This window comes from Alosa sapidissima, chromosome 11 (genome assembly GCF_018492685.1).
Source record: "Alosa sapidissima isolate fAloSap1 chromosome 11, fAloSap1.pri, whole genome shotgun sequence".
NCBI lineage: Eukaryota > Metazoa > Chordata > Actinopteri > Clupeiformes > Clupeidae > Alosa > Alosa sapidissima.
This window is the reverse complement of record NC_055967.1, coordinates 33,924,948-33,947,717: the sequence shown is the minus strand read 5'-3', so window position 1 is coordinate 33,947,717 and position 22,770 is coordinate 33,924,948. Positions and strand designations below refer to the sequence as shown.

Sequence of the window (22,770 nt, the reverse complement as noted above, 5' to 3'; positions counted from 1 at the left end):
CATGCTAGCCATCCTTCCTTTCAGGGCCCTCACAAAGGGATGCCTTGTGGAACAGCGGAGTGTCTTAGTCATGAAGCAACCTTTTGACCCCCCCCCCCACCCTTCCCCAAACGCAACTCACCAAGTCTGTACTCTCAGCTGTCAATCTCTCCTCATCCTCCCTCTGAAATTACACATGCAAGCAGAGGGAAAGCTGACGCTAAAGAGGGCAAGTGGCAACACAGCGCGGGGGTGACACGCTCGCACCAACACAGGCTGACAAAGTCACGAGGCGAGGCAGGTGAAGTCGCGAGGCGAGGCAGGTGAAATCACGAGGCGAGGCAGGTGAAGTCGCGAGGCGAGGCAGCAAGACATGCATGGCCCGCGTGCCACAGTGCTGCATGTGCTTTAGTCTATTTTCAATAACCGTCAGCAAACTCAAATGATATCGAAGCAACTGTATACAAATTGTATCAAGGAGACTTACATCATTTAACAGACAGCAAACCTGTGCTTACACCACATGCTAGTATTGCACAACGTCCTCATGAAGCAAAGAGTGTCAATTAATGTGGGTCCCTTAGAAAGCCACTCACTCTGACATAATCTGGCAAAATAATAATGTTCCTCATGGCATACTTCTAAATAATATGGATTACTTCTTAAAATACATAAGCAGGTAAAGAAATGAGGAAATAAATCAACTCAAGCCTTAAATATATAAAATGTTAAACATGTAAAATCATAGAAACACACAAAGAGAAGCAAAATAACATGCCATGCTGCTGAAATACTCAACACACCAGGTGCTGCCAGGTGCTTTCAAGTACAAAATGTATAGTGCCTGTGCGTAATGAAATACTGGTTTAACAACTCATTTTTACCAGCAGTCACAGGGTTGGCATGTCAGGTGTTTCAAGATGGAGCAGCAAAGACTGTGCACACGCTACACACACACACACGACACACTAACCACAGCAAATTGCAAACAGATGTGCATTTAAAAGCAACAGTGTCCATAAACACACACACACACACACATGCAACTTACAGGGATTTACTGAATGCATAATCTGTAAAAACATAGAGCCATAGTTGAGTACTACACAACACCTTCATCTATATTGCTGCTTCATTTTTGGTACTAATGGAAAGCACATTTATTTCCCAAAACATTTAGCAATGGAAAAGTATGGTTGAGAGACAGATGGTAAAAAATGAGCCACATTTTCAGAGAGGGCATCTGTTATGTATGTTTGGCTTCTAAATCAGAATGAGTTATTCAGTGATGAATGAATTAATGTAATTTCTGTCATGTTGAGTTGACTACTACTAACAGTTGTTCAAATCACTCTTGATCTAGGAGGACATAAACTTTAGGTGCAACTGGAGCTGGCTGTACCTTCACTGTGGGGCTCTTGGGACTGAGTGCGTTGAACGGTTCCTCCCCATCGTTCAAGCTCTTCATCCGCTTCTCGGCTGCCTCCGTCCTCCTCCTCTCAATCTCCTCCTTCATGTGTCTCCTCTCCTCCTGGAGGTGCGTAAGCGGGAGCAGCTGTTCAGTGTCTGGCCCCTCTGCCCAAGGGCAGCTTACGCCATGTACACAGATTACATCTTGGGCCCAGGGCCGCGTCTATCTATCTCACAGTGTTTGTCAGGAGCCTGATGTGTTTACAGGATGTGTGTGTGTGTGTGTGTGCATCTGTTTTCTGCTTCATTTCAGCAGTGTAAACATGCATGTGGGTGTACAACACTGTGTGGTGTGTGTCAATGTGGGTGTATGTGTCAATGTGGGTGTATGTGTGTGTGTGTGTGTGTGTGTGTGTGTGTGTGTGTGTGTGTGTGTGTGTGTATGTGTATGTCTGTTCTGAATGTGTGTATGTGTGTGAGTTGTGTGTGAGTGTGTGTTTATGTGAGTGTGCCTATGTGTTTCAGAATGTGTGTATTTGTGTGTGTATGTGTGTGTATGTGTGTGTGTGTGTATGTGTGTCTCATTAAGTGTGTGTGCCTCAGGATGCGTGCGTGAGTGTGTGTACACCCCTGCATGCACGTGCGTGTGTGTTTTGCAACTCTCCACTGTATAATCCACCCCAAATGCCATCCTGACCTCCTCCTTGGCCTGCCTCTGCTGCTCCTCCTCCTCCTTCCGGCGTTCCTCCTCCTCGCGCACGCGGCGCCTCAGCTCCCTCCTCTTCTGCAGCTCCTCCAGCTCGGCCTCGGCCTCCACCTGCTTCTGCCGCAGATGCTCCAGCTCCTGGCTCTCCTTCTCCTGGTGGCTGCGCCGGATCTTCTCCAGCTTCTGCTCCGTCTCCAGGAGCGGCGCCTCCTCGCCACGTCCCTGGGGCTCCGACGCGGCCGCCGGCTGGGACTGGCTCGGGCTTCTGTGGACGCACGCGTGAGGAGAACACAAAAGAACATGGTAAATATGCCACACATACGGACGCACGTGTGAGGAGAACATGGAAGAACATGGTAAATATGCCACACATACGGACGCACGCGTGAGAACATGGAAGAACATGGTAAATATGCCACACATACGGACACACGCGTGAGAACATGGAAGAACATGGTAAATATGCCACACATACGGACGCACGCGTGAGAACATGGAAGAACATGGTAAATATGCCACACATGCCGCACACTCCACCAAGTGACTATAAAGGGTCATTCACACCAAGAACGATAACAATAACTATAAATGAATGACGACATTCACACATAATACTATAACGATAACGTCATGAAGAACAATATCGTTGGGGATCACTTTCAGAACGATTTTGAGAATTATAAAAAGCTAATAGCCAATCAGAACCCATCTTATCGTTGTTCAGTGCGAACGCTTTTATCGTTATGGTTATAGTTATCGTTATCGTTATCGTTCTTGGTGTGAATGACCCTTAAGGAATGAATCCGACCACTCAGCACGTAGTGCAGTCTGTTGACTGAGGTGTACCGTTACCTGAGAGTCTTCCTGGCTCTGATCACATGTGAAGCTGTTCCCTCTTCCTCTATGTTGTTCTTGGGTTTGGACTCGTGCTGCATGAGGACTTTGGATGTGTAGGATACTTTCACTTCCTTCTTCTTCATCTAAAATATAAAGAAAAAGGGCCAAGTCACGACTTCACCATGTGTTATTACAGCAATCAGCTTCACATTCTCATGTGGGATGTAGTATCATTAATTAATGAGGCTCATCCTTCTGCCGTTCTGCTCTACCTCTTTGTCTACTTGACTGTGTTCCTTTCGTCCAAAGTCCTTCCTCCTCTTCTCAGTCATCCTGCTCCCCAGACGCGTCTCCTCCTCCTCCCTGACCGCCTCATGGTTCTCATTCTCCTGTGGCGGCCTCTGCAGCCTGGTAAATGTGGCAGAGGAGGAGCAGTGAATCTTCTCTGTGTGCTTGGCGGTTCCGTTCATTCCCCGTTCGGCTGTCGGTTCCGCCGGTCGCCCGTTCTCCAGCCGGAGCCTGCGCTCCTGTCCCAGCTTCTGTGTCCAGTCACTGAAGCCTTCATCCTCATCCAGAACCACGGAGCCAGTGGCCTTTGCGGGACTCGTAAAGTTCTGGGCTGACCTGAGATAGACATTGTCAGAGGACAGATACAACCGTTTTTAAATGAAAGAGCAGATGTGGAAAATAAGATGTTAAGAGGCCTCATTGAGCAGATGCCTGAAGAATCTTGAGTATTTATTCATATCCAGATTTACAAACAACAATTCATCAGAAAACCATTTGCACATAGAGACAGAATGCAGAGACCAACCTCTAGTGGGAGGTTGAATGGCTGAGGCCACCCTGCCGGTCATAATCAGTTTTACGAGACATCTGTGCTATCTTAAACTCAGCCAAGCGTAGACCGAAGGTGTCAAAGGGGGTGGGGGGAGGAGCAAAGCATGGCCCACACACACACACACACACACACACACACACACACACACGCACACACACACACACACGCACACACACACACACCTGCAGCTGAGCAGTGGTGATGTAAACACCCAGATGGGGGATAAACACACACTCTCTCTCACACACACACACACACACACACACTCACATTCGCACCGAGAACAGTAAAGCCCATCTATAGCCACCGGCGGCCCTGAAATCAAACGCAGCTCCCAGAAAACAGATGGAGCTGCGATATTTGTTTTCCTTTCTCCCTCCTCTGCTCCCCCCACCTCCCCACAGGTGATCCTGTTCGCCTCCTCTGCTCCCCCCACCTCCCCACAGGTGATCCTGTTCGCCTCCTCTGCTCCCCCCACCTCCCCACAGGTGATCCTGTTCGCCTCCTCTGCTCCCCCCACCTCACCACAGGTGATCCTGTTGTGGCTGTTGCTCATCCTCTCTCCCGCTGCAGGCAATCCCACTTAGGCAGCCCGCTGACGGACAAGCAGGGCAGGCGGGAGACAGCGACACCTGATTGCACTACGACTGGGCGGCACGGAAGGGAGGGGGGGGGGGGGGGGGGGTTGAACAACAAAGCGCGATATCGCTCTGCTGTCTACACAGTGAGAGTTTTTTCCCCCAACAAAACTGAGAAACAGCTGTGAGCATATTTTCAGTTTTAGTAAGTGAAATACAAAGAAGCAACAGAGAGGCTGGACGCTCCCCTCTAGACATGTTGACATGAGGCTGGACGCTCCTTTCTAGACATGTTCACATGAGGCAGACAACACACTGCACCTTTGCGGTCAGTCTGCTCTACCTTCCTGGCAGCCATATTTCTTCCCCACGGACCATACAAATGGAAATACATAACTGTGTCTCAGACAATCACGTACCAAAATAAAAGTTCAGAAATAAAGACAGCTCCAAAACAGGCCAAACACAACTATGAGGGAAACTCAGTACACACATTTCTGTATAATTACCATGTCTGTGTTTGGTGCTGTCACATTGCAGTATATCAAACTGTGGTGTTTTGCCGTGAAAGGATTATTGTGAATCCCAACCATTTCCATCACAGTTTATGCTGTACTGTCATTCCAAAGTCTACATGTTTTATACATACAAAATAAATATTTCAAAGTTATACAATAGGTAAAAAAAACAGGAAATCCTCCTTCAACTCACTAGTTTCTTGTGAGGCTTGACCTTAACTGACAGTTGTAGGTATCTAACCATGCTCTTTTTGTCTCCTCTTCACAGAGACAGCATGATTCTCAACACTATCCTCCGTCTACTTCAAAGGGGACCCTCTAGGTTAACCAAAACATCTGCCAAAACACCGGACCTGAGAAGCGCTTCATTAATGAAAGGGAAAACTGAGGCATGTTATTTTTAATGACACCCACTGCTGTCCTTCCCACTGCCTGTTCATTAAAAAGCCACTGGGATGGAAATCTATTTCATCTTCCTGGGGGCTGCCTGAAAGGAATTTTGAAGCACATTCCAAAGGATGATTAAGCTGATTGGCAATGATGGAAAAAACAGATGCGACCAGGTGGCCATTATCATAAAAACAGGTAGTATGATTAAGTAAAGACTGCCAGCCCTGCATTAACCATCACCAGGCCAGGAGAAAAATCTGGGCTTTAAAAGTAGATTCATTTCACACATGGCAGAGCTTTAAAACAGAATCAATTCACACGGTACACACGGTAAAGCAGCTTTGTAGTTTGATCAGAGAGTCTAGACAGAAATGTTATACTTATTTAGAGATTTGGAAAATCATCTAAATTTGTAGCAGAACATATTTAGAGATGACCAGACCAAATATTTAGAGATGATCAAACATCCAAAATAAATGAAAGCTATTGAAAATGGCGCAATGGTCACATTGGGAATGTGGTGACTGCTCTTTGAATGATGGAATGTCTTGAGTGAAGACTACACACATGTTGTGGCGCACAGTATGTCTTTGTAATGAAATAATAATAACAGGCAATCTCTCCGCTGCTGGTTTTGATGTTAGGAGTTTGGCTTCACACACTTGCGACCACAAGAGTCAGTCTCTCTCTCTCTCTCTCTCTCTCTCTCTCTCTCTCTCTCTCTCTCTCTCTCTCTCTCTCTCTCTCTCTCTGGAGATGAGAGGATGGAGGAGTGAGAGTGTAGGCCGTAATTACGAGTCTGTGATTAACAACGGCAGGCCTGCAGAGGGCCCTGGCGCTCAGCACAACTCTCTGACACTGTGTGTAGTAAACATTTTTCAGAGAGGGAGTAATGAGAGGGGCCGGTGTGTGTGTTTGTGTGTGTGTGTGTGTGTGTGTGTGTGTGTGTGTGTGTGTGTGTGTGTGTGTGTGTGTGTGTGCTTGTTTATGTGAAAAAGAGATAGAGAGAGGTGAGGTGATGAAAGAGAAAGAGAGGCTGGGGTTCTGATAACATGTGAACAGATAAAGCAAAGGAAGAGAGATAAACCAGAGGTAAATGTGTGTGTGTGTGTGTGTGTGTGTGTGTGTGTGTGTGTGTGTGTGTGTGTGTGTGTGTGTGTGTGTGTGTGTGCCTGTGCCTGTGCCTGTGTGTGTGTGTGTGTGTGTGTGTGTGTGTGTGTGTCTGTGTGTGTGCGTGCATGCGTGCCTGTGCCTGTGTGTGTGTGTGTATGTATGTATTTGGTGTGTGTGTGTGTGTGTGTGTGTGTGTGTGTGTGTATGTGTGTGGGTTGGGGAGGGGAGATGAATGATGCTGCTCATGAGTCAGCCTTTCCTGGAGTCCCAGCTGGCTCGGCCGAGCACATTCACACTCAAATGGCACAGTGCAGAGAAGTGATCACTTTTCAAATTCTCTCTCTCTCTTCCCCCTCCCTCCCTCCCTCCCTCCCTCCCTCACTGGCCCCATGACTTACGGTGTAGCCTCTACTGAGGTCTCGGCGTCCAGCGAGGCCCCTTCGGGTGCGGAGAGGCCGTGTTCTTTACGGAAGGCCTCGCGTGCCCTACGTCTGCGCTCCCTCTCAATCTCCTCGGCATCTTCAATACTCCTCTGGGCCGTCACCCTGTTTGGGGGAGAGAGAGCGGGAGAGGAAGTCTTTAAAAACTCTTTGTTAAAAACTCTTTGTTAGACCACTCTTTAACTCTCTTAAATGACTACATAGATGGCACCGATATGATGCATCCACCACATATAATAATGTCTATCAACACACTTACACCAGAAAGAGAGAAAAGGAGACAGAGCAGTGTAAGAGAATTGGTAAAGGAGAGCCCTACACCACCCTCTACTTATGATACAACTCTCTCTGGGATCTCTCTCTAGCTCTGGAGGATGGGGGCGGCCAGAGGCTACACTGTTGTCTGAAGATGAGCACACACACACACACACACACACACAAACACACACACACACACACACACACACACTGTTGTCTGAAGATGAGCAAAGTGATCCGCGAGGGCCAACTGCACTGCTGGAAACACTAAAACATCCCTGTGTTTATGACATGTGTGGTAAACACATAGTCTCCTCTACCAATACACACACACATGCTCGCACACACACACACGCACACACACGCACACACACACACACACACACACACAACCATGTTTCAGCAGACATGTCTGAGCTTGTAAGCCTGTACATATGTATGCACTTGTTTGGTTACGGTGAAGGAAACTATATTTATGGTAAAACATAAAATGACAAAATACAACACTAAGTGCCAATGATGTTAAATACTTAATCTAACAACAACAACAACAAAAACAGTGTCAATATGCCTGTAGAGAAAAGCAGCCATTTCAGTGAACTTCCTCAGTGAGAACATTCATGCTCCAGGGGCTCAGAGAATAGACTGTGTTATCCTTGGAGTGGACGCTAAAGGACTTGTCAATAGGTTCCATCTGGGTGTGTGGGTGTCATGTTGCATTACACATTAATTTGGGCTAATTAGGACAGCCGAGGTCACTAATGACCCACCAAATGCAGACCAGACCGACTTAACGGCTCCATAGCCACACCGCTGTCTGCTCCGAGGGACACTTGGCTTTTACAACGTCCATCAGTATCAGTGAGGAACATCCATAACTCAACTCACTCACACACACTTTCGCCACTAGTAATGATAACTTTCTGGCTCACACATCTTCTGGGTCACTTCTGGGTTCAGAGGGGGCAAGTATTGGATGGTTAAACTCTGACCCACCTCAACCCCCCCCCCCCACCTTTTCTCTCTCTCTCTCTCTCTCTCCCTCTCTCTCTCTCTCTCTCTCTCTCTCTCCACAACACAAACACTCCCTTTCTCTCTTTCTCCTCTCCCCAGTTCTCTGCACATTCTGAGTCACCGGAAAAGCAGACGACCTGAAGCCTGAGGCTCCAAGATAGTGAATGAAAGAGGGAGATCGATGGGGAGTGCACAGGGAGGTGAAAGGGCTCCAGAGCAGCTGGACCTCCACAACGCAAAAATGTCCCTTTGTCTACTTCGTAAACTTTTTCCCAAACTGCTCCCTTCAGAGCTTGGGTGATAGCCTAAGCACGAGGGAGCTTGGGAAATCCAAGAAAACCCATAAAAAAAATAGTGAATGTGAATTCACACGTTTCACAACCGCCATCCCCAAATTCCTCATTCCAGGGAGATGTGTGGCCCTGGAGGGCTCCTCAGCCGCTCTGTTCCCCAGCGCTCGGGGAGGGCGGAAACGAGCCACGCTGCTCTCTCGGCCGGAGCGAGCAGGCATGTGGCGAGATCAAGTCCCTCAAACGAGGCAGATCCCGGCTCCCTTGTTAGCCTGGCCTTTAATCAGCCTAATGGGATTATTTCATTCCTGGCACAGACCAGTCGGATGACGTCAGCGGCTGAGGGGTTTGCTCGTGGTCGTGGTTATTGTTGTTGTTACTCTTGAGGGGCTTACACGTCTGCGCACGACCCCCACATCACTCTCCCTTGTTTATCCGCTTTCTCCTCGGCGTACAGAAATAACACAGCAGCAGTAAAAACGCAGAAGAAGGATTATACGACATGCTGTTATCCTTTACCGGTAATCTGTTTTTGCCACACAGTGTTTAGTCCTCAATGTAAATCATTTAAAGAGAAACACATGCATGTGAACGTAGCAACTTCAGAATGTGTTGTAAACACAGATTAACCTTCACCAGCTGCAAGCATATACCACTTGTTAGATTCATTCATGAAAGACCCACACTGTGACATTTCTGCTCAGCAGCAAATGGCACTGGTCAGGTGAGTTGTGTGTGGGAACTGCCAGGGGCCTATAACTAACTGTAGGGGAAACCCAGTCAAGAGTGTGCCAGCAATTGCACAATGACACAACGGTTACATGACGGTTTGAAAGGATCTGTTATTGTAAAGCCAGTTAAGTCAATGCCACAACGCATCCCAGACCTATAAGTAACTCAACAGTCAAGGCTGACAAGAAAACACACACACACACACACACACACACACACACACACGCACACGCACAATCATACAAATGACCTCATGAAAATGAAGAAGCGGTGACTCATAATCAGCCAGAGCTTTCCGGTGCTTTGTGAGTCTGTTGTTCTGCATTTCTCCAGTCTAAACACCTGGCACTGGAGAGCAGAGCAACTAATGGAGACGAAGGTTTCAATGGAGAACAGTCCTACTGACAGGAGATGTAACCTCTAACCTCTTCTTGCACTCTGTAGGTCAAAGGTCAAGATACCCCAAAATGTGATGCCTGTCATTTTTTAAAAAGCTTACTCCTCCACTTACTCTCACTTAGCAGAAAGACTCCTCGCACTGTCTAGCCCTTTCTAATCCAACCTCTGCGTGACCAGCTGACCTTACCAATCCCAGGTGGTCAGTCGACCCACTGATCCCTCATCTAAGTCACTAGTAATAAGAGAGTCTCTCAACTCACAACCATTGATTTCCCTTCATTCAGTCAGAGCTGGCATTCCCAAAACAAAATACCAGAGGAGCACAAATACCAGTTATTTCCTCTCTGATCTTGTGTGACCTCACTAGCAGAGGCCTGTGGTTTACACATGGGAGTCAAGAGTAGGCCTACTACGGAAAAGGGGAAAGGATGATGTCATTGAAAAATGATGTGCCTTGGAAAGTAAATTATATGAGTAAAAGATGAGACGGACTGGAAAACAACTGTGGTTTTTCTTATTGAATTTGGTGGACACCCAGGAATCCTCACAGACCTGGTTACAAAACAAGAAAGTCACTGTCCAGATTGAAATAGTCATGAATACTTATAAAACACATATGCAGAGAATATCCAGACCAAATACCTTCCCATATCACGTACCAGTTCAGCAATAGAGAGCCACCAGGCCAGATGAGGTAAGCGCACTGTTTATAGACCCAGCGAGGACAAAACACTCTTGCTTTAGCTGCATGCCCCCCGCCGAGCACAAATGGAGCACAGCTTATTTCTCCCAGCCCCACCCAGTCTGAAAGCTGTGGGTCTGTGTGAGTTTATTTGTCTTTGGGGTCATGTCAAAGCTCATTACAAAGCTGTTTCTCATGTTCCACTACGCCGCCCCCTGCTCTTTTCGACATTTGATTAGCGCAAGGACTTAAATCACACGCAATGATGGACAGAAATAAGCACACAGAGATTAGGCTACAGAACCGTCTTGTGTGGACAATAAAATCTAATCCTCCACATATTTCTGGCTACTGTCACGTTAGTGATGAAAAGGAGTCCGGAAACGAAAGTCTCACTCGCTCCATGTATTTACCTTTTCGAACCTTCAACCTTCGGTTGAGCAAGCTGGTGTTGGGACTGCAAAGAGGTTATTGCCCCCGCCAGTCAAGCAGCGAGTGCCCCCAACTTTGCCCGTTGCTCGCATTCCGTCCACTCTTATCTCCCCATCGTAAACAGAGGGCTGTCTGAGTGAAACGTACGGGGGTGAGGAGGTCGTGGCTATGCGGTTTCGGAGTTGGGAAACAACGTGTTTGTTGATAGGGATCACGAGGAGACTGGGGCATTGTTAAATAGTGCTGTAGAGTAGACACAGCCTTTGCTTGAATTTTTCACACCTGACATCACTGCGCAACCAAAGCTATTTCCTTTAGGCTACCTCTGAAACAAATCCAGCGCAACACTGGCAAAAAAACAAGACCATATTGTTGTTTTGCCCTTTATTACCTTATCCTATACATTGGGCATGTGGATTGTGCCATTTTCAACGGTAATGACAAGGAAATCATCCTTTATACACTATCAGCTGTAGTGTTGCTTTTTTGTGTTGGGGATCGTGAAATCTGTCTTACATATCTTATCTATGCCTGTCTACTACTCTTCATAAATAGATCGTTAAGGAGCAGGATGTGGGGAGTGTTTTTGTGTGGGTGAGGCAATCTGAGCACCTCTCTCATTCCCAGCTGATACAGACTGGTACTGTATCTATACTGTTTATCAAGCAGGGTGACCTTATTGTGTTATGATGATGATGTATGTGTTTTTGTGAATGTCCCCATCCCAGTGCATCTGGAAGACAAAACAACCCAACCACATTTTGGCAAACTCAGGAACCAGTTCTAGGAGACACAGGTTTTCCATCAAAACAATATAAACAACACACACACACACACACACACACACACACACACACACACACACACACACACACACATGAAAGAAGGACATGACATGCTTGCAGAATTCATTAACAAAAACCTCACAAAAGAATGCTGTGTGACTTCACCTGCAGTACAACAACAATTGACATCCTGTGCAAGTCTGTACAGCCCAACATGGCTTTTATGGAGATGAATGTGCATGATCCCTCCAAAGCCACCTTGTAGTGTATAAGAAAGAAAGGGCTGGTTTGGCAGCACAAATAATAGGTGTTGGTGGTGGGGGGGGCATACAGTACCTAGCTCACCTGCAGATGACACCTGAGACCGGGCCAGAGAGAGAGAGAGTCTGTTCTCAGCTGCTGACAGCAAAGGCAGTGTGGGGAATCTGTGCTGTTCCATGAGAGTTCACAAACTGTCATCACACTCCGTGTAATGTGATACTTGCAGTCTCTTCTTTGTGTATGTGTGTGTGTGTGTGTGTGTGTGTGTGTGTGTTTGGTGATGTGTAAGTGTGTTTATTTTTTCAGATTACCCTTGTCAGCTGGGTGTCAGGTTGGTGTGTTTGAATGCATGTGTGTATGTGTGTGTTTGTATGTTTCCCTAGGTACATGAACTATGAGGTCTTCAGGTGACAGCTGTGTAATGGGTCTCCCTGGACAACGGGCCAGTTATTTTTGACAGATAGAACAACATTGCAATACCTTTCCTTCTCTATGCTTGTTGAGTGATTCAATAATGGTTGCATTTCTCTCATTGATGTTCGGTTCACAGACAGGCTCCTAGACATCAGAGAAAACATTCTCCTCTGCATGTACACATACTCACTTCTAACACACACACACACACACACAGACACACAGACAGACAGACATACAAACACACACACACACTCAGACAGACAGACATACACACACACACACACACACACACACACACACACACACACACACACACGCACACACACACACGCACGCACGCCCGCCCGCACGCACGCACGCACGCACACACACACACACACACACTCCCTTTGAAGCCCCAAGAGAAACAGCTTGGGCAGCCCTGCCACCCCTCATGCAGGTCACCAGGTCGATTCCCCTGAGCTACAATCAAGGGGCCCCGAGTCCCCTCTCCTTTTTCTCTCCTTCTGTCTCTTATTCTCTATTGCCTTCTCTCTCTCTCTCTCTCTCTCTCTCTTGCTCTTTCTCTCTCTCTCTCCATCTTTCTCCCTGTCTCTCTATTCCTCCTTCATCACACAGGACCTCCTACGGAAACAGCGCAGGACCTGAACAAATGGCCTTTCCCACAAAAACAAAATACCAGTAAAAACAGCTTAAACTATTAACAAAACAGCCCAGTGTCTGCTGTGGATTAATGAGGCAGGAGGTGGAGGGGCAGTGAGTGGATTTACAATCTCTCTCAGGCCACACAGTCTATCATTATCTTTAATCCTGTAATATCACAAACCAAAAATATGAGGTCACTTGGCACCCACACTGCCAGGTTTCGGCTTATTGTTGTTCTCTTTGTGTTGAAAACAATAACACCTCTTTCTACGTGTTTTGCACAATTCCAGAGTACACAATGTATCAATACTGAAACCTGCATTATAATATTAGGAATGATACGGAATACTGAAACCTGCATTATAATATTAGGAATGATACGGAATACTGAATGATACCCACATACGGTTTCCTCTTTGTGCTTTATGTTGTTAAAGATAAGTGCCTTCTGTGTATGAAATATCCCAATCTGTAATTGTCCCAAAGATGTGTGTTGACGTGTGTGTGTGTGTGTGTGTGTGTAAACTGATTAACCTGTACTGTACCTCTCAGTGCAGTCAGAACAAAGGAAGCAGCTGCCCCCCCCCCCCTGTCCCACATTCATACAGACACTAACACTCACCCGGTCAGCCACTCACACACTCATACTGTCATGAATTCACTCTCTCACTCTCACTCATTAAGTCACTTTTCACTACCACTCACTCACTCACTCACTCACTCACTCACTCATTAAGTCACTTTTCACTACCACACATTTCTCCCTCACTCACTCACTCACTCATTAAGTCACTTTTCACTACTACACACTTCTCCCTCACTCACTCACTCATTAAGTCACTTTTCACTACCACACACTTCTCCCTCACTCACTCACTCACTCATTTTTACCTTTACTAGTTTTACCCCCCCCCCCCCCTCTCCCCCATCTTCTCCCATCTTCTCCCATCTTCCACACATTTCTCACCTCAGCAGGTTCTGTAAGCCCTGCTTGCTGGAGTTCCTCCTCAGGAGCGCTCCAGACATGGCTCTCCCGGTCTGCTGTCTCTCCCCTGATAACGAAGAAAGTGAAGAGGCTCAGAGCGCAAATCCCCCTCCAGCCGTCACAACAACGGATCCTCACTGTCTGCGTGAAAATCTTAGAGCGCCACAAAAAGCCCAGAGTGAGACAGAAATGTTGACAGAAGTTGCGGAGTTGTTTCAATCTGTCCTTAGTTTTTTTCTTTCTTTCTTTCTTCTGTGTGTCTCTTGCACACACAACGTTGAGCACACGCAGGAGTCTGTGCACACGCACACACACTCAAGCACATATGCAGAAACAGCGATAGAGACTGAGAGAGAGACGGTGTGTGTGTGTGTGTGTGTGTGTGGGAGAGAGAGCGAACTGCCTCTCCACTTCTGTCTCCTGCACTGCCTGTTGAAAATATCAGGAGGGGTCCACGCGGCACTCACAGCCCTCTCACACACACTAGAGTGAGGGAGGGAGGGAGGGATAGAGAGAGAGAGGGAGAAAGAGAGAGAGCTTTAGTCACAGCCTCCTCCCATTCTCTCTCTTCCCCCCTCCTCCTCCTCCTTGTCCTTCTCTGTGCTGCATGTGGTTCCCATTGAAGGACCCAACATCTTTGTTTCCCTCTCTTTCCCCATTCCACAGGGTCATGTGTCTTTCCCCGGGGGAACTGTAAGACGATACTCTACCCCACGTCCCTAATCCTCAAGCCCCCCATACCCCAACCTCAGCCCCCCCCACTTGTCCCCTGCCCAAAAAACTCAATCTCACTCCCTCTCACAAAAACCCTGGATGAGCGCAGCCTGCTGAAAGCTCTGTCTGTTCGCCCCCAGACTGTGCAGCAGGGACAGGGCAAGAATGGACTTTCACACAAGTAGGTGTATCGAATTACCCATGGCCATCAATTAACCATTAGCTGGCACTAACATAATTCTCCCATCACTCAAAGCCAGCATTCACATTTGACCACCTCAGATTGTTTGCATGTGACTGCCATCAACAATATCCCAATTGCTCAGTAATATGCATTTACAATATAGCTTATGTGTATGATGTATGCATAACAAACAGCCATTTTGTTTTGGTCTTAACCCTAAAAAATCACTGTTACCCTGCCAGCTTAGTTAGAAACAGCATGATATATTACAGAACTAGGTAAACAGGAGTGGATATCAGCGAAATTATTTATCTTTACTATAATTTCCCAAACATGCTGCAAAACCATTATAGTTAATGGTTAAACTATGGAGCTGCATTGAATAGATTTGTTCAAAAACCCATCAAATCCATTAATTTCTGTCTGAAGGTAATTGAAATTGACTTGACAGAGAGAGCCCATGCAGTCAGACCCAGACCCATATTTCACCTAGCAGCTCGTAAGCCCCACGTCTGAAGGCAGAGAGAGAGAGAGAGAGAGAGAGAGAGAGTGTGTGTGTGTGTGTGCTTGCGAGCAGAGCGGGGTCTGTCAGTCGAGCCTTGGCTCACGCAGAGGAGAAGGACCTGTTGCAGACAGCACACAGGACTACAGTCGTCTTGGCACCGGGCACACGGTGATATCAGAGTGCACGAGAGGAGAGGACAGAGGGTCAGGGGAGTTCTCTGGAACTCCGGGGACAAGATAATGTCTCGGAAAGTGAGTTTCAAGATGCGACAAGCTCATTTTGACGCACATGGATTTTGTGGTACAATTTTGCCATCGCTGGCACTGGTCTGGCTGCACAGTTTGGATGATATACAGTTATAAATGTTATCCAGTGATTGGAGCAGCTTTGGGGGATGGGGCATGGTGAGACTAATCCGAAAGAAATATTCTGCATAGTAGATTTTGCCAATTGGTAACACAGTTGCATAAATAGGAAAATGATTTGGTGTGTTTTTTGGGGACCTAGCGGTAAGTCAAGTTCAGACAGGGCCCCTCTCTCTCTCTGGCCTCCACCCCTGGCCCAACATACACACACACACACACACACACACACACACACACACACACACACACACACACAAACTCTTTACGACCACCACCAAACACACACTGCGAGCACTCAAGACCAACAACATTGTTAACATTGTTGCCATGGCGAGCTACAAGCTATTCACTCCTCAAGTGCGCCTAAGTCTGCCACTCTGACACCAGGGACAAAGCAACCTCTCACCACTCTCCAGTCCAGCAGTTCCACCCCCAGCTTTTAGCCGACTTTGTCCGCACAGCAGGGGAGAGTGTCTGGACAAAAAAAAAACCCTGGAGATTTGTCCCCTGAGTCAGTATGGCAGACTACGCCGTAGAACAATTCCCTCGTAGCTATTAATGCAAGAATGAGGTTTCATCACATTTGGCAAAGACAGGTGATGTCCATGATGGTAAATGGTAACAATGGTAAGACTTACAGTAAACACATGACAACAAGACATTTACCGTCTTGGATGTAGTAAACTTATGGAGAGCATGTTAAGTGAAGTTCTCCATGGGCCTGAGCCCTAAAGAGGTCCACATGCTGCACGGTGCACAACTATCGTGAATTCCTCTGACATTTAAATCCAGGCCATGGCAACTTTCCCGGAGCAGGACCATTATCAAGAAATAGAGGAGGTGTATCGTCACATACAGCATTGTATGTGTGTGTGTGTGTACACAGTGTCTGAGTTTTTTTTTCTTGTGTGTGTGTGTGTGTGTGTGTGTGTGAAGCTACGTGCTTGAATGAATATGTATGTGTGAATGAATGTGCCTGCATGTATGTGTTTGCCTTTGTGAACGTGTTTTTTTGTTTGCCTCTGTAAGCACATGAGTGTGTTCATGTGTGTGCTTGTGTGTGAGTGTGTGTGTTCATGTGTGTGCTTGTGTGTGAGTGTGTGTGTGTGTGTGTGAGTGTGTGTGCATACTGTACGTATGTTGTTTTTGTTGTTGTTTATGGGAACATCCGCTAATTACTTCCCACATAAAAGTGTTAAGTTGGTTGCACTGCATAACAAATGAATGACCCCATTGTGTTTCATTGTTCCTCATTAGACCTCTGCACTGCCAGTCCCTACACAGTGCACTATAAAAATGCATAGAGAATATCCCTCTGACCGCTGCATTTTGGATGGATGGACTCTGAATAGAGATGAGGTCTCCATATAATTAAATTCAAGAATTCCGTATGAAAGGGCAAAAAAAAAAAAATGGAGGGGAATCTCCAATCAGCCAGCAATAAGTGAGCGCTGACTCCTTAGCATCAAGGAACAAATCTGCCCACATGCCCTTCAACAATGACCTGCTTCTTCCCAAAAAGCTCAGAGAGCAGACAGGGCCTGTCGCTGCCTTCTGCAGCTGTAGGGGCCCGCCGCTGTGAACAGTGTTAACCTGCCAGAAGTCTGAGACGCTGTATATGAAGCATGAAATTGTGCTATGCTTCTTCCTGGTCCAATCCCCGGGTGGCAGGGCCCAGCTTTGTGCAGTCCTGAGGAGGGCAACTGAGGTGAGAATCCAAGTGAACATGGCGGTTTCAAATGCAGCAGCTGGCCTTGAGTGGAACTTTGTATGCACCGACTGACACAGTCCTTTGTCAGAATGAAAATAAACATATTAGACAAGCGCACAACAAAACACAGCTGGTTTAATGAAAGGCTCACATTTTTATATGTTTGATAAACCTTATGCCAAAATGTGTGAGTCTTTGTTATGTTACAATATGTTCTGTAAGTAAAGAGCTGTGGAGGTATTCCAGGATTTTCAGTTTTGAAACGATATAGTCTGTTTGCTGTTGTAGACATAGTTGATCCTCCACAGATACAGCTATGGTCATGAAAAGCAACATACAGCAATCGGCTCTCCTCAGCTGTTCACTCCAGAGGATTTCAAGAAAAGTGTTCTCTGTTGATTTATGCCAGGATTTTCTTTGTTAACATGCTAAATATCCATGATACTTTGCCTACAACTTCAAATGGAACAGGCATATTTCTGCATTTCGTCTGTTTTCAGTTGAGGAGCAGAGAGACTGTATCCTATTACTGAAGTGTCTATCCAGGATCTGGATTACCCATCTATTGCACAAGTAATGAGAGAACATTAGTACCAGTTGAATGAACACACTCAATCAATTCCTGAATTAGATGAAGAGAGAAGTGCCAGTGTTTAGGTTAATATAAGACAATGGCCAGTGTGGAACCTTATACCTGTCAACATTCTTAACTGATCCCATCATAGCTTCCTCCACCCCTCCAGCCGCTTCACTTCCTGATTGGCCGCGTAGTAGTTGCGCTCAGGGCACTTTGACCTGGATGCACCAACATCTGCTCCTAGCACACAGAGAGCACCCCCCCCCCCCCTGGTTTTCTCCCATCCAGTCAACATGAGCCTACAGCTTCTGTCATCAATTCATTCCTCACAACCTCCTCACAGGGGTTTAAAGTGGGGGATAGAGAGTGGGGGGTAGAGCGATGGTTGAAAGATATGGAGGAACTGCTTTCATATCAAAAAATAACTATACATTTTATAGTGATGAAAACAGCATTGCAACCCTGGTGCAGGTGGTGCTAATCTAAACATAGCTGTAGATTATACACTCAGTCGTATGAGTGATGGAGGCCAGAAACTGTGAGAGACATGAGAGAAACTATGCGAAATTGAGAAGTGTTTAGCAACCCCAAAACCAATGCATCCTGGTCTTATGCACAGGTCTCCAACCCAATCTGGTCAGAAGCTGTTTCAGTGGGGTTTATGTGGTGCAGAGGGGGTGGGGGAGGGGCGTGGCCGGAGCGCTCGTGCAGGCGGTGTTACAAAAGAGCCGTGAGCGCTGATAGAGCTCTCTATCCACTCAACAAGACAAACACAGGAAGCAGGCGGGGTCCGAGGTCACATACATCAACTTTCTCAGATAAAGTTTTCCCAATTCTGTCACACAACGTAAAAACCAAAAGTCAATGCACTCAGGCACACAGGACTAGGGAAGAATCAATGTTTGATTAATAACAACATCACTGGCGTGCACTTCAGGGTCAGTGGGGAAAAGGCTTTTGGGTAGATTTAGTGATGGTGGTATGACTTGGCACTGAGTCTGATGAGAAGGACACAATAGACAAAGAGAATTGATAGCTGGAAATGTGAGGACGTTGATGGTAGCTGGAGAGTCATTGCAGATTATATAAATCTGTAAAGGCTGTTGTGGCAGCAGTAGCAGCACTTGCTCCAGAGCTGGGCAGAATGTTCCCAGGAGAGCGTGAGGAATGTGCAGCTCTGGCCTCCCTCAAGGACCCATCCCACATACGCAGGGTAGCTCAGGTTGTGGGGCTTAAAGTGGAGTAATGGTTACAGTTGTACTCCCATACTCCCAGACCCAGAGAGGTTTCATAATAAATTCAGTGAATGCATAAAACCATGATCCAAATAAATACACTGCTCAAAGGATGTGTTGCATCGAGTTTGAATCGAAATCTACCAGTTGTGAGGGTAAACCCATGCATTATTGTGAGTTCTCTCCACAACAAATCATTGTAATAGTTTGTGTCACAGCAGCCTTGAGGGTCTTGAGTGGACTTTGGAAAATCTGTGCAAGCAACTCTTTCTGCATAATATTTCATTATAAAGGCTCCATAATGCATACTCTCCACTGGCAAGCATCCTTGTTCAAAAATGGCTACTGATGTTGTTTTTTTCAAGTATGCAAATGTGTCCAGATAACAAGCTACTTGCACACTCAAAAAAGATACTTAGAAATACTTGATAATACATAGGAGGTCCAGAATAGCTTTAAATAGCTTTTGTTGGTAAAACTGCATTGTTCTAAAGCTGTCAGTAAGTAAATAAGAAAAACTAAAAGTCTTTTATGCATTAATGCCCACAGCGTATTAGCATATCATTTAAACTGAAAATTTGAACATCTTGAGTTGCTGAGAGTCTTACATTTTTCATGCAAAATCTGTTATAATATACAACGTTTAAATAAGCAGATGTCAAAAGACAAAGATGGCATGTAGCCAACAAATAGTTTAAAGGAACCTCTTTATGTAATATGTTTCATAAGGACGTCATCAATTATTTATTTTATTTATTTATGATGCATTCCACAGCTGGATTGGATTATATATAAAAAATAGAAATGGTAATTTAAAACATTACATCGAAATTTATGAAGGGAGTATTCATTAGTAGAACATCAAAGGTCTTCCTTTCAACAGCAGATGCAATGTAAGTTGTCGATTTAGTGGTAGTTGTAGACAGGGACGGACTGGGACTAAAAAAAGAAACTGGACTTTCTTACAAATAGGCCTGCTACCATTCGCACGCACATACACATTAGCCATTTATCATGATACAGTCTCACAATATTATTATGCCAGTGAAAGTATCACATTCAAAATAGTCTGTCAGATTTGACAAAAATTATCATTATTGATTAATGATTATTATCTTGCCTTCATTATAAGTAGCCTAAACCAACAGGGACGTATACCATTATGGTAAATGGGGGTCTATCAATAAATCGCCTTGAGTGTCTGTTCATCTTTTTAGGACTAATAAACATTGCACATACATACAAAGTCTGCAACTTGGTCAGGATGGTATGGTGGCCGACAGGTGCAAACGACGTGCAACTTATGACAACAGATGCAAATCAGCAAAACACTTGCAAACAGATAAAACACAACCAACTTAAGAAAACATCTTCATCTTCATTTGACAACACCTGCACATCATTTAGAAAACGCACTACAAATTCAGACAACATTTACATTTTGTGCTGCAAACTGAAGTGCCATTACCGTACCAAACTTTCTGTTGAAATGGATGATGTGCATGGCATCTATCGTGCACATGAGGGCACCCCGACCTGAACGCTTCAAATCATCAGGTTGGACCTTCATCTCCCCTTCTTGCTCCCTGTTTCAAATTCTGGTTGCTTAACACACCATCTTAACATAGTTTGAGACGGACAGAAACACTATAGCCTGGCCTGTCTTCTGTCTGACTCACATCAACATTATTCCGTGCATTATATACCACATTTCACTTCTTGACTGTTTTGTTTTTTGTTTTGTTTTTTCAAACTGTATGCGTCAAAGACACAGAGAGAGCAGACACTGATAAAGGTAACACAAAACTGATTTTTTTCCAGCTGATTTTCTTTTTTTAAAATTCTGATTAAAGGTTCTCTAAGTCTTGTTACGCGATTTCTAAGCTAGAACATTTTTTGTGACATACAGCAAACATATGTTCATGATTCACTGTAAACAAACCCGAGGCTCCTGTGGAATAACTATGATAAGTTATAACTGATAGTGCAGACATGGGCTACTGATATGCATAAGTGAAACATATTTATTTGGAGTGATACAGAGTAGACACTGACAAGGCTACTTGGCTGATGAAGCATATTGAGCCAGGCCGACAGCTGTTCTGGACTTTTCCAGAATGTCCAGATTGCCAGTCCGCCCCTGGTTGTAGGATTGAATACAAGGGTAAGTGTGTGTGTGTGTGTGTGTGTGTGTGTGTGTGTGTGTGTGTGTGTGTGTGTGTGTGTGTGTGTGTGTGTGTGTGTGTGTGTGTGTGTGTGTGTGTGTGTGTGCCTTCGTGCTTGTGCAAGTTTGCCTGAGCCAGTCACTTTCCTGACACATTCCACATGGAATCATTCATTTTCCCTCATTTATCAAATGGACCAATGGACCCACACTGACAGACAAGGAGAGCAAGAGACAGGGACCAAGAAAAGAAATATAAGAAGAAAGGACAACTTGACACAGAGAGAGAGAGAGAAAGAGAAAGAGAGAGGAGAGAGAGACTGCCCTATTTTGAACAGGTAAACAGCACAGCACACTACTGTACGTGCTGACGAGGGAGCCTCAGTAAGAACTGAGACGTTGTGTCAGCCTTGTGGTGGGGGGGTATGTTCTGGTCCTCCCTCCATGGCCAAACAGTCTTTCCCACAACCTGTCTGTCTGGCCATGCTGAAAAAGAGGTTGGCTTGGTGAGTGAGGCTAAGCGAACAGCATTCCCAATGGATGTGAAACTTCATACACACAGTGCATTCCCAATGGATGTGAAACTTCATACACACAGCGCAAGAAGCCGTCTTGAAGCACAGTCTCCAGTGGAGGTCCATTGAGGACTCCCCTGCTGTGTGAACCTTGAACTGTGCGCGCTCATGAAAACAGAGCCGAGCCGCCATTCCCATATGTGAATAAGGAGACAACTTCCGTTCGCATCCCTGGAAACCGCCTCAAAAAAAGAAAACAAATGACCTCATCACTTCTTTTTTGTGTGTGGTTGGTGCAGAAGAGGTAAACTAGCCAGACACAGTTTACTCCCAAACCCTAAAAACAGTACAGTACCATACTTGAGCTTTAATGACTGTTCCTCAATAGAGAGGGGCTGTATTAATTTGTATTCCCAATCAGGGTGAGACCTGGGAATAAATGCAGAGGACATTTAAGGAGGCCCTTGTGTCATGTGGCCCTCTGTTCCCAAATGTCCCAAAATGTTCCCAAATGTCCAAATGTCAATAAAATACTAAGATACTGTATGTGGCATTTACTGTGTTGTTGCTACTGTTGTCTATTGGCACCGTGCACCCTCGTTCATTTGCTAACCACTTTCAGATAGAGTGTTAGGGTTAGCCCACGAAGTTACGGATAACTTCGGCCCTGGAGTGGTAAGCTCCCTGTTCTCCGACTAGGTCGGAAGAAAAAAACTGTAAAGGTTAACGCTATCAAACAAACCCAGAAACTGCTAGGCATACTTCTACTAACTACGATATGAGATATAGCCTACCTGCGAGCCGATGAGCTATATTTGTCATCGGATGACAGGGGTTAGTGCAGAAGTGAAGTAGGCCTACACTGCGCCACGTAACCTCCTCTCCATTTAGGTGATGGGCTTACCTAATGTTCCTGATTGATTAGCTACGGAATAATACAGATTTTACCAGTTTTATTTGCTACTTGCTAGATTGACAAACGTATAGGCTAGGCCTACATTTAATAAGTGTTCAAAATCAATCTATGGGATTGGGGTTGGTTGGAGCAGCCAAGCTCGTCCAGGGCGGGCACAGATGACTTCCAGGAC

The 22,770-nt window shown here is 45.8% G+C and overlaps 1 protein-coding gene across 3 annotated transcripts in view; it reads right to left on the bottom strand.

The window, feature by feature from the left end:
• lsp1a (lymphocyte specific protein 1 a) overlaps positions 1 to 14,205 on the bottom strand; it is a 30,504-nt gene extending 16,299 nt beyond the window's left edge. The window contains exons 1-7 of one of the 3 annotated variants that reach the window (XM_042109154.1): positions 13,695 to 14,205; positions 6,771 to 6,917; positions 3,205 to 3,556; positions 2,948 to 3,075; positions 2,087 to 2,360; positions 1,382 to 1,510; positions 122 to 163 (exon numbers count right to left, since the gene is read on the bottom strand). In XM_042109154.1, the coding sequence (XP_041965088.1) occupies positions 122 to 163; positions 1,382 to 1,510; positions 2,087 to 2,360; positions 2,948 to 3,075; positions 3,205 to 3,556; positions 6,771 to 6,917; positions 13,695 to 13,753 (1,131 nt within the window). In that variant the 5' untranslated portion in view covers positions 13,754 to 14,205. The remainder of the gene's footprint in view (positions 1 to 121; positions 164 to 1,381; positions 1,511 to 2,086; positions 2,361 to 2,947; positions 3,076 to 3,204; positions 3,557 to 6,770; positions 6,918 to 13,694) is intronic. The other 2 variants (XM_042109156.1, XM_042109155.1) reach the window with 2 other exon arrangements.
• Positions 14,206 to 22,770: the final 8,565 nt, after the last annotated feature.